Source organism: Acipenser ruthenus, chromosome 9 (assembly GCF_902713425.1).
Source record: "Acipenser ruthenus chromosome 9, fAciRut3.2 maternal haplotype, whole genome shotgun sequence".
Taxonomy (NCBI): domain Eukaryota; kingdom Metazoa; phylum Chordata; class Actinopteri; order Acipenseriformes; family Acipenseridae; genus Acipenser; species Acipenser ruthenus.
Genome location: NC_081197.1, coordinates 37,282,149 through 37,294,169, shown reverse-complemented (window position 1 = coordinate 37,294,169; position 12,021 = coordinate 37,282,149). Strand labels below are relative to the sequence as shown.

The 12,021-nt window shown below is 35.8% G+C and overlaps 1 protein-coding gene across 1 annotated transcript; it reads left to right on the top strand.

The window, feature by feature from the left end:
• The first annotated feature begins 247 nt into the window (after positions 1 to 247).
• Positions 248 to 11,637, top strand: LOC117405352 (interleukin-18 receptor accessory protein-like). Its single transcript, XM_034923400.2, is given in 11 exon segments — positions 248 to 790; positions 2,836 to 3,039; positions 4,514 to 4,779; positions 5,119 to 5,287; positions 5,448 to 5,622; positions 5,977 to 6,045; positions 6,653 to 6,779; positions 6,868 to 7,022; positions 7,216 to 7,362; positions 9,251 to 9,436; positions 10,030 to 11,637. Coding segments are annotated over 9 exon segments (1,521 nt in total). The 5' UTR covers positions 248 to 790; positions 2,836 to 3,039; positions 4,514 to 4,609; the 3' UTR covers positions 10,353 to 11,637.
• The last annotated feature ends 384 nt before the right edge of the window (positions 11,638 to 12,021 follow it).

The following is a 12,021-nucleotide window of genomic DNA, read 5'->3' as shown; positions in this document are numbered from 1 at the left end:
GCAAATCCTAGCGCAGGAATTATAAAGGTAAAACGCCTTAGTTAAATAATATATAATCCAGTCTATGAATTATGAGTGCCTCAAAACTAAAGCGAAAGAGGATGAAAGAAAATTAATTTGGGGAAAAAAAGATTAGAAACAGAAACCTGTAATTAGACTGCAAAATTGAATACAAAGTCGTGTGTATTTTAAACAGGTGCCAACTGCCATCCTTCTTTTAATTTGTTTAATAATTTAAAGATAAACTGGAAAACTGGGACATGTTTTCAAACTGTTACTCCACTCTAATGAATTTCTATTTTTTGTGAAGTGGAAAAATCCATATTATTATTACAAAAGGAGAAACTAACAACTGAACGATGTTTAAGAAATACTGAATTATATTGTTTTGTTCAAATTTTATCCTGGGAGTTTGTTTGATTTAATAGTAATCTGTTCCAAATGTATGAAATACAAATAATGAAACACACACACACACACACACACACACACACACACACACACACACACATATATATACATGACTACAGCACAATATAGTTTTTTTGTTGTTTTTTTTCGCAAACTCGTACTGTAGGCGTCCACCTTCTGGTAAAAAGTACTCCATTTTGAAACAACCTGTGTGACGTGTCATAGGACTTCACATCCATGCATGCAAAAATCTATCAAGGTCAGCTTTGCACAGGAAATCCATAGAAAGTTAGCAGGCAGCAGTGTTAATAGGGTTTCTTGATAAAAACCAACCGCGACAGGAAGGCGAAGTTCCTGCGAATTAAATACCGACATAACTGTAAGTAGCTAGCGACTGAACTCATTATAAATGACTGGATATACATTGTACATTTTATGTTTTTTTTTTTTGTATTAGACATTAATACACCAATAGTAATCAGTCACAACCTATGTAAAGAGTACGCATAATAATACTACTACAAATACAAAATGCACAACTTAATAGACTTACCAACAATGCATGTTTTTCTAATGTAATGATATATTTTAGTTTTTGATTTTTGATTATTTTTTGTGTGAAATGTCAAACCTTTAATGGCATTACCACACACATTTAATCATAAAATGAAATGATTGTATGTCATACTTTTCTTATGCTGTAATACAGGTTAGGTGTTTATATTATATTAAACAACACAGCTGCAATTTACAGTGCCTGGATGGTTTGCTGCAAGCTGTAAACCTTGTCATATACTTTACTTTTAGTCATACTACTGTATATCTTCCCTTATGAGGGCCATTGAGAGACGAGTTTAAAAAACTAGATGTGATATATTTTTCCTAAGTTCTGCAATTGGATAATATTGAAATTTGGTTCAAGGGATAACATTTTTTAATAGATCCCTCCCTCCACCCTGTGGAATTATATGCCAGCTCTGAACCACCTAGCGAGGTGGTTTAGAGACAGCACTGAACCGTCTTATGCACAGATTTATACACAGACTAATGCACAGATTGTTACATTGCCCCCACCTTAGTCTGTTTTTGTCCCCAAAAAGTCAGCAGAGGGCAATGCAACACATGGCTGCAATCAGCCACCTCCCCCCTAAAACACCAACCCCCTCCCCTCTTGTGCGGTTTTCTCCTTCCGGATTCTTTTGGGTGGGTTGGTAGGCAGTGTTGTGATGGATGTGGTCTCCGCTTCTCCTAGCAGTGATGCGGGGCACTCCCTCAGTGGCAACGGCAACAGTGGCACAGGACACTCCAGCAGGGGCAGCGCTGGCAGTGGCAATGCTGGCAGCAGTGCGGGGCACTCCTTCAGGGGCAACGCTGGCAGTGGCAAAGCCTGCAGTGGCAACGCTATCAGTGGCAACGCTAGCAGCGGTGCGGGGGAATTACTTGGTGGCAAGGCTGGCAGCGGAAATGCTGACAGCGGTGCAGGCCTCACCAGCTCTGGCCACTGGCAGCGGTGTGGGGCACTGCAGCAATGACAACACTGGCAGTAGTGTAGGGCACTCTGGTGATGGCACCTCCCTCTCAGTCACTTCGGCAGGCAGCACTTCCCTCTCCGACGCTGGAGACGGCGCCAGCACCCTTGCTTACCTCTGGGAACTCTGCCTCTCCTCCTCTTTCGCTTTCGGGAAGGCAGCTGTTCTCCCTCTTTGAAGGGGCAGCACTCCACCCTGTGCCCAAATTCCCTGCAGACAAGCACCAACCCCGGTCCTCCCATCCGCCATCCCACCAGATCCGGGGTGCGTCACCCATCTCTCCCTCTCCTATCAGCTCTTGCTTCTGACACCAATGTGGCGTTTCGCGCAAGAGGCAGAAAACCGAGAGACGCTTGTTCTTGTTCCAAGTCATTTCCTGTTATGCGGGAAGCAATTTTTTTGACAAAAGGTAGTGGTTGCATGAAAAACAGGACATTTTTAAGATTTTGAGAAATGTCAGATGATTGATGGGAAACCAGGACATCTGGTCACCCTATCTGTAAGCTGCCTTTTGTCTTTCGGGAATATAAATAATGTGGCTGTGACACATCAGGAACCCGTTGCCATAGATATCTCACTAGGAAAGGCTGTTCCTTATTACTTTTGCATCATATCCTGCTGTACATTTAGTGCAACAACACTGCTTAATTGTACAATAACATGAGGACATTGCAGTTTTCGGTTACAAACTGGACACTATGTCCTAAATTCCTTCCTCGTGTTTTGCAAGTGGAAATAAAAAAGCTGTGCTGCTGTCTTTGTCAGAATTGCCTGATAAGCTCTAGTACTGAAGAAGAGAAAGGAAATCCTTACTTCTAAGTAACACTGCAGTATGACGGTTTGCTTTTGTTTTGCGTTAATTACCAAATTATTCTTTCATGTGTCTCTTTGTAAGCTGAAAACAGGAAAACATTTGGGTACCTGCATTGCAAGACGTGGACAGTGCCCGACCCTTGGAGAGGCAGCAAAGATTGGACAGATGCCATTAATGCCTTTCACAAAGCGAACATGTGGATTGGAGTGTACTGGGCCTTGCCAGTCATTTTGCTGTTGTTGCCTGGTGTCCAAGTGACTTTTTATACATTTCAGGAAACTGAAGGTAATATCATTAGTAATATCAAACTAACATGTAAAAAAAGTGTTTGTCTGGTCTTGTTAAACATGTGTGTCAATATGTAGCCAACACAAATACTCTGCTGACAAATAATGCAACGTTTCCATCTGCCACCACAATTTCACATATTTTGAAATAAGCTCATTTCTGTCAGCAGCAGATCAAGGTGAAATCGATTTCAAGTAGGACTCTGTCAGCCCCAATTATGCTTGTGGGCTTTCAGAACGCAATCCCTCAAAGTCACGCTGATGGTGGACGTTATCTAATGAGCATCCAATGGGATGGACACAAGAAGTGGGTTTAAAATTTTAGACTGCAGTATATATATATACAGGTAGTGGACAAAAAAAATAATGGAAACACCTGGGTAAATGAGGGACACCAAGTATATTGAAAGCAAGGGCTTCCACACAGGTGTGGCTCATGCGTTAATTAAGCAAATAACATCCCAGCATGCTTAGGGTCATGTATAAAAATGCTGGACAGGCCTGGTTGCCTATAATTATGACTAGCATGGCTGCAAGAGGAGACCTCAGTGACTTTGAAAGAGGGGTGATTGTTGGGGTACGTTTGGCAGGAGCTTCAGTGACCAAGACAGCTCAACTTGCTGATGTTTCATGAGCAACGGTGTCTAAGGTGATGTTGGCATGGAACTCTGAGGGAAAGACATCATCAGCAAAGGGCAACAGTAGGTGGAAGCGCATATTCCAGAATCGTGATATCTGTGCATTAATTCGATGTGCAAGACAAAACAGGCGAGCAACTGCTGATCAATTGACTGCAAATTTCAAACTGGGGCGCGAATAGCCAGTTTCATCAAAAATGGTCTGCCGAGAACTCCACAGAGCGGGATACCATAGTGGCCCAATGCCCTATTAAGTGACTTTACATTGGTGTTTCCATTTTTTTGTCCACTACCTGCTGTATGTGTGTGTGTGTGTGTGTGTGTATATATATATATATATATATATATATATATATATATATATATATATATATATATTGTCAATATGTTATACTGAAATGTTTATAAGGGAAATGTTTATAAATACATTTATAAATAGCTGCAGTCTCAGTTTGATATTGGATTCGAGAGGGGATTGAGTTTTACACACTGGTATCATGGTGCAAATGGAAATATGGCTTTAGTTATTCCCATTTTTTTAAAAATTATTATTTACTGAATACGGGATCTGTATGCAGTACAAAAAAAGTAACATGTAATAGGGTGAACCTCATGCTACCGACAAGTATAGGTATTGATGAAAATGTATTTATCGGGCACCTCCTATCTTGTGAAAACTGTTGTATCACGTAAAACACATAACATGTTCAATCTATTTTTGTAACATCACTGAATTTATTTTAAGTTTCTTTCCCCTCTACGATATAACATCTACATTAGATGTGTAGAAGTGAATGCAATATTTAGATTTGCTTTCATGAATGTCATCAACAGGTTTCTTGACTGGAATGCAGCCAAGTGGATATATAGCTTTAGCTGGAGATCAATTCATAATGCAATGTGCTTCACTAAATCAATCAGTTATCTATAATGATTCCGAGAGCTATCGAAACAAGATTACATGGTTTCGACATTATCAGAATGGGGACCAGGCACAGCAGGTTGGCAATGGACATGGGGAACATTATCCTGAAAGGAAATTTCTTATGGTTTCAAAAACTGGAAACTGTTCACTCAGGTGTATATTCCTGTCAAATAAGGTAGGGTTACATTTCTGGGAATTATTTATTTTTAACATTCTTACACTGAAATAGTGTTAGCTATCAAAAATGCTGCTCAGTTTTAACTCCCTCTGTTAAGACTGATTTGAATTCAATTTTTTAACTTAAGTTCTGATTACATTCTAGCATTGTTGGGTCAATATGAAGGGGTTGGTGAAAAAATGATTTGTTAAGAAGAGTTCCAACAGATTTTGTTTTATTTGTGCAAAAAGCTCAGTCAGCTGTGACAAAAGAAAGACTGAGTATGATCAAAACCTTTCTTTACAATTTTGTATTAACACTCATGTCCTCCGCACATTTTTCTTGAATGAATTACAGGGATGAGAAGATATACCTCACATTAGCTGTTATCCAGAAAGACAAGACGCACTGCCAGGATTATGCACACAGCACAGTAGACCTACTGTCTGGTAGTGGTGATTCAATAACCTGTCCTGCTATGACTTGTTACAGTGCTCCAGGACATTTGCCAGTGAGGTGGTACAAGGTACGGTAATGGCATGTTATTGCTTGGTATTGGTACCTTTCTAAGATTCAAGTTCAATTTGCTTTGTGGACACAAATTATCCCAAACATTTGACATTATCAATGAATGTAAGTAATATACATAGTAGTTGTATAACAGTTTTAGTATTCTCATTATTCAGAATGGGGAACTTGTGAAATTGAACAAAAACAGACCAACTTTGGAACTTGAAAATGAAAAACTTGTACTAAAGACGGTCTATAAAAGAGACGCTGCCAATTACACATGTGATTTAAACTACAGTGAAAACAATACTCTGTGGATTGTGAGAAGAATGTTAACAGTTAGAGTTTTTGGTAAGTGCTTTTAGGTTGTTTTTACTAACAAATGGTATATTCAGTGGTTTTAAGGTGGTGTTCAGCAAGATTTTGACTAGAAGACTTTTTCAATGTCTTCAGTGTTTTAGCGTATCAAAATTAAAGTCAGCTTTACCTAATGAATTACTGACAGTCTCATTTATATTAACCATGTTGGCAAGCTTGCACACATGCTCCCTGTATTTGCATTAAGACCAGAGTTAAGAAGTTCAGGTCATTTTCTTTTTACTGTAGATTGGAATGCTTAAGCATATATGGGTAAGATGGGTTAAGAATATGTGTTGCACACCTTTTAAGATCTTTTTTGTTTCTTATATTTTCTGTGCTTCACAGGAAAAGAAACCAAGATACCACCATCTATTCTCAACCTCAATGGTGTGGAGACTATTAAAGCAGAACTTGGTAAGATTTGAGTTGTTATTCACAGGATTATATAGATAATACATTGCATTTGTATGTTACTTTGTCTGTCTCAACAAAGCACCATTTAAAAAAAAATAAAAAGACCAATGTAGTGTGGTATAAAGGCATATCTTCCAGTTGTTTATTCCAGTTTTCTTATTCAAGAGCTACACTATTGTATGCAATCTGCATGTAAGTAATATTTTAACTTCTTACTTGTTAATACTCTAATAGTGTGTCTTTGGTATAATTCTGTATTGCTGTTTTTTGTTATTTACCAGACTTACTCCTACCTACTTCTTATAAATTATATGAAGTATAAGGTTTCTCACTCACTCTTGTTTGTCGATTTTATAACTGTTGTCTGTCTTTTTTAAATAAATACAAGCTAATTAAAGACTTGAACAGAATTAAAGTGTTAACACTTTTCAAAGAAAAAAACTCCCAAAGAAAAATCTTCCAAAGAAAAACTATTCTCTGGTCTATGTTGAGCAGTGTTTTTGTAAACGTAGTTTTTAATAAATCTTAATTGGAATAGTGAGACTGGTTTGCAATATGTAAAAAAAAAAGATCCTTATATGTGAATTAAATGTATGTTTCTTTACAGGGAAACCTTTAACACTGGAGTGCAGAGTTAATTTTGGTTTTGAAAGAAACTCTACACCTACAATTAAATGGTTAGTCAATAGCAATGACAACTCAACTGACATCAGCCTGGAAATGGAAGAAAGCCGGTAAGTAGGGTGTGTTTATCTGTGTGGGTATTTATTTAGTCAAGTTTATCATTTTATTTTACATTATTGGATTTTTTTTTTCAAACAGAATTGTTGAGGACGATGGAAATGGAAAAACTATTATCCACACAGCTTACTTCAGTAAAGTGACTGAAAGACACTTTATTGCCACATTTACCTGCTTTGCACAGAACTTTCAAGGGAACACAACTGGTATATTGAGCCTTAAAAAGAAGAGTCCAGGTAAGAGTTTAAAGTATGTTTCAAACAACAACACATGTTTATATCCTAAGACTATTAAGACTATTAAAGACTATTACACAGTATGTATGTCTTAACGTTTAAAATCAAACCATTGCAATAAAACATTTAAGCTTTGTCATTGCAATAAATATCTTATAAAACGTACTTATTGTATGATATTTCTCTTTTATAGTGAATGGACCCTTTCTAACACACGTATTGTGTGGAATTATTTCGACAGTCATTTTCATATTTGGTGGAAGTGCCTACATATATATTCACTGGATTGAAATAGTTTTGTTGTACAGGAATTATTTTCCATACGATGAAACCATAAGAGGTAAGTGCAGATTCATCTGTTTTCTGTTCAATCATATGTTCATCCCAAATAAAGATTTGTGGTTATGACAGTATTTAAAAAGTATGTAAAACTATTTAGCCAGTTAAATTGCTTTAATAAAATAATGTGCCACTTACTGTCATGGGCTGTATTCATGCTACATGTGCTTTATCACACCAACACTGGTTAACAGCATATTGAACTCTTGAATTTGTATTGTTTCAAAACTGGCCCCTGTGTTTAATACAATGTAATTTTAATACTGGCTTTGATAAAAGTCACCCTCCAGCATTTACCTTTGCAAAAGAAAAAAAGGACCAAATAAAAGAAAAGCTACAGTTTATTTCCCTAACGCAGTATTAATTAGTTGTCCAGATGCAGAAGGCCCAGGCTGAGGCCTTGCTTGCAAGATATGTCAATTGGGTTTGGCAGGTAAAGCAACTGGCTCGACAGCTAGAACAGGTCGTTCATTGAGCTTCAGTCCTCTTGACCGTTAAGCGGGTTGTAACAGTGACGAGACATTGAAATAGGGGATAACATTGATTTATAACAGTACTAACCAGGTGTGGTTTAAAAAAAAAAAAAGTACAAGAAAGAGTGGTTCTACTACTGTAGGATATTAGGTGTTTACTCCTTTCAACTTTACCTCTAAGGTGGTTTTTGATATAATTTGAAAAAAGTGGTTTCTTCGTGGCCATTAATAGCCACAATGAACTGTTTTTTTTTTTTTTTGGTTGCATGCGTCATTACTTATGGAAAAACATTTAAACTTGGGGATTTCTTTACATTGATCCAAGGTAGTGGTGTACATGAAATGACTACAAGTGAAAAATCTTAATAACCCAATTTCCTTTGCTGTCAAAAGGTTGTCTCAAAAGGTTACTTTGCTGCCCCCAGTTGTTTTTAAACTAACATTCAAATAAGCAGAATAGAAAGTGTGCCTTATTTAAAAACAGTTACCACACCTTTAACCCATCAAAACACAGTATTTTTAAATAACTCATCAGGTAAATAATAAAAAAAAAATACATTTAAGGTAGCTTGTATAGATTTTAGCTAAGCATAGTGTTATTCTATTTGTGTTTGTTAATATGTTCTAAATCTGTTTGCTGTGGATCTTTTTGACCTCTCCTGTAAGATTTAAGGGTTTACCTTGAACTAATGATTCAGCAGGTATTTTTCCACTGAGAAATGTTTTGGAAAATAGTCCTGAAAATGTTCATGAAGTGTCACTTACATATTTGGAGAAGAAAACAAACAACTTTTTATTAAGCATGTCAGAGCTGCTTGTAGTTTATGTGGAGAGTGCCAGATTTCTGATTGGAGCAATATTACTGAATTGTCAGTGTCTCAATTTGTTGTTTTTGAAAGATGCTGAGCTCCAGTCAAGCTGAGAGGCTGTGATTGGCTGATCTGCAGTTGGGGGTACAGGACTTGTTGTTTTCCTCGGTGCAAAGTATTGATTGGCTGGTTTTGGTGGCTAATATAATTGATTTTGACCAATAGATGTTAACCGAGCTTTCATTACGGCAAGTCAACATAAAAAAGCTATGACTTGCGCGTTGATTTCAAGTTTTTTTGATTCACAGTTGATGCTGTGATGTTCCATCAGACATCTATTTTCTGGTAGAAGCCCGCTAGAGCTGAATTTTCTAATAATGGATAATGACCGCTGCAGGGGATATTAATGCTATTATAAACCAAACAAATGGGTTTTTTGTATAAAGACATTTTTAAAATGTGTATTTTTTAAATATTTTGGAAAGGATCACTTAGGTTATCTGAAATGTTTCCTTTTAAAGTGCATTCCACCTGATACTGACTGCTTGACTCTGAGCCTGATTTTTCTTCTACTTATTAATTCTGTATAATTATTATTACATTTCAGATGGGAAGGAATAGGATGCCTTTATATCACATGCTAACCACTCCTCTTCTGAAGACATTTTGGAGTCTGAAGAGGGAGGTGGTGTTACAGAAGAGATGTTTGTGTTGAAGCTCCTCCCAGAGTTCTTGGAACAGCAGTGCAGATACAAGTTATGCTTCCTTGAAAGGGATGTGCTACCAGGAGGAGGTGAGAATGTATTTCAAAATTTCACAGATGTGCAAACATTCCCACAGAAGAATATGCAGTATGAATGTCTCTTAGTGATAGCATACAGTCGTTTTTGAAGTTAGCAATAGCAAACATTGGGTCTAATTCACTAAGAATGTACCTGTGACAAAAGAAAGAAAACAACAAACTGTTAATGTTACAGAACAAGAGAGAGAGATTTTATGTAGGAGTATGTTAAATAAATATTCTACTCCCAATTGTGGATATTTGTATGTATTGGCATATTTGGTTGCAACACAAATATTATATAACATAGATGGCCTAGTGGTCTCTAACCTGACGTTTTTATTTGCCAGGGTTTGAATACAAAAGGTTTGTATTTCCCCAGAAAGTACTGTCATTATAAACATACCAATGGTTTAGCTGGTACTCATGTGGTGTTCTACTTGAATTAATTATGACTTGGTGGCCATTTCTTTTAAAAATGATCTTCAGGACTACAAAAGAAAAGGTTGTTCATATGCAATTCTATGAAACTCTGTTGGAATTCATATGAATTTTCAACCATTATTTTAAAATTTTAGTTCTAATTATTTTGTTTAACCTTTCAGCTTACACAGAAGACATTGTTGCATCTATCAAAAGAAGCAGAAGAGTGATTTATGTCCTCAGCCCAAGATACATAAGCAGCCCTTGCATTTTTGAACTGCAGACAGGAATCAATCAACTGTTGGTCGACAATCAATTTAAACTAATTCTGATCAAGTTCAGGCCATTGCCCGAAATGGATACCCTCCCTCACATACTCAAGAAGGCACTAAAGATTTTACCAGCAATGAAATGGAATGGTTCCAAATCTAATCATTCTGATTCTACATTTTGGAAGAATGTCAAGTATTACATGCCAGTAAAGAAAACAAGTCTCCAATGGTGAGATCCTGGATTGTGATGAGTCTCTAACATGTTTAGTTTGATACTTTGTATTGCAATATTTTATAACAAATGTAAGTCGCCCTGGATAACAGTCTTGTTGTTGAAATAAGCTATCATAACTTATTGTCCGTGATAAACAGGCATGCCCATAGAAAAGAGTATTATTGTTATTATAATAATAATAATAATAATAATAATAATTATTATTATTATTATTATTATTATTATTATTATTATTATTATTATTTATTATTATTCTGTATCATTTATTATTTATCTACAGTATTACAATGCAAGATTAATAAGAGTGCGCTATAGAGTGATCAGTGTTTACTTGTTGTGTTATTTTACAATAAGTGAAACTATTAAATGTTACTGTTTATACATCAAGTTTGGGCACTAATGGGTTAAGTATAAAGATGTATATAAAATATTTATATTTGAATTAGGCTGTATACTGTGTGTGTGTGTAATATGTGTACACACACACACACACACACACATATATATATATATATATATATATATATATATATATATATATATATATATATATATATATATATATATATATATATATATATATTTTAAAGGCAAGTACCATACTCTCCAGGTCATAAGCTTCCTTGTAGCTTCTACATAAATATGTTTCTGTAATGGTGGTTCAAGCTAACCTGTATAATACCAATACTACCTCTCTTAAACTCTGTCAGGTGAGCTTTTTTCAAATTACTCTTGCTCTGTCAGAGAGCACAGCTGAATCTATCTAAGTCTCTGCTGTGGCTTGGTGGGCTCTATTGACTCTGGTGGTGGAAACTTCCAGCTAAACAATTACACTGAATATGCCAGGGTGTAAATCTGTTATTTTAAAATGTATGATATTGATATATTTTCTTCACTTGTATTATTTAAATGTAATGACTTATTTAATGGAAGATATTTATAAATACGTATCTGGTATATATTTATTTGCTCAAAAGTAATTCAAGAACAAAGTGTCCTTACCGGTTGTAAATATTTCTTGTAGACTTTTTTCATACATGTTTATCAGTCTGATATTCTTCTCCTTGTTAATGGTCTATAACTATCACAATAAAATGTTGGGTGAACCACTTGCCTCACTAATAAAAAGTGCATGTGAAAGTGGCCAAGGCAATCGGGTTAATTAGAATTAAATTTAAGAAAGTTATAGAATTAGAATTAGAATTAATTTAAGAAAGTGATGGTATAAAGATGCATTCACTTTTTTATTGTGATTATTCCTGTTGTATAATAAACTATTTTAAAAAAAAAAATCATTGGAACTGTCACATTTGTTTGTATACAATCAAGCATTTCTTGAACAAAAAAAGTATATGTCCAAGTGTGAAAATTCTGTATATTTAGGATTATAAATTCCTATCCAATTTACATAGAAAGGAAAAATGTACAAAGTCTTTCTTTAAAAAAGCCAGGTAAATCTAGCTGCATGCCTTGCACAGGTATGTACTATACTATAGTGACACAGCGGGTTGCACTGTATACTGTTAGCTGCAGTTAAAGGGTTAACAAACAGTGACATTTACCTTTTCAAGGAAAGGTAATTTGTTTAGGGATAGCTAAGACCTAGGTCAAAGAATGCAGTCTTACAGACAGTGTCAATTTAGGACAGCCCTTGATACCTGTGTATG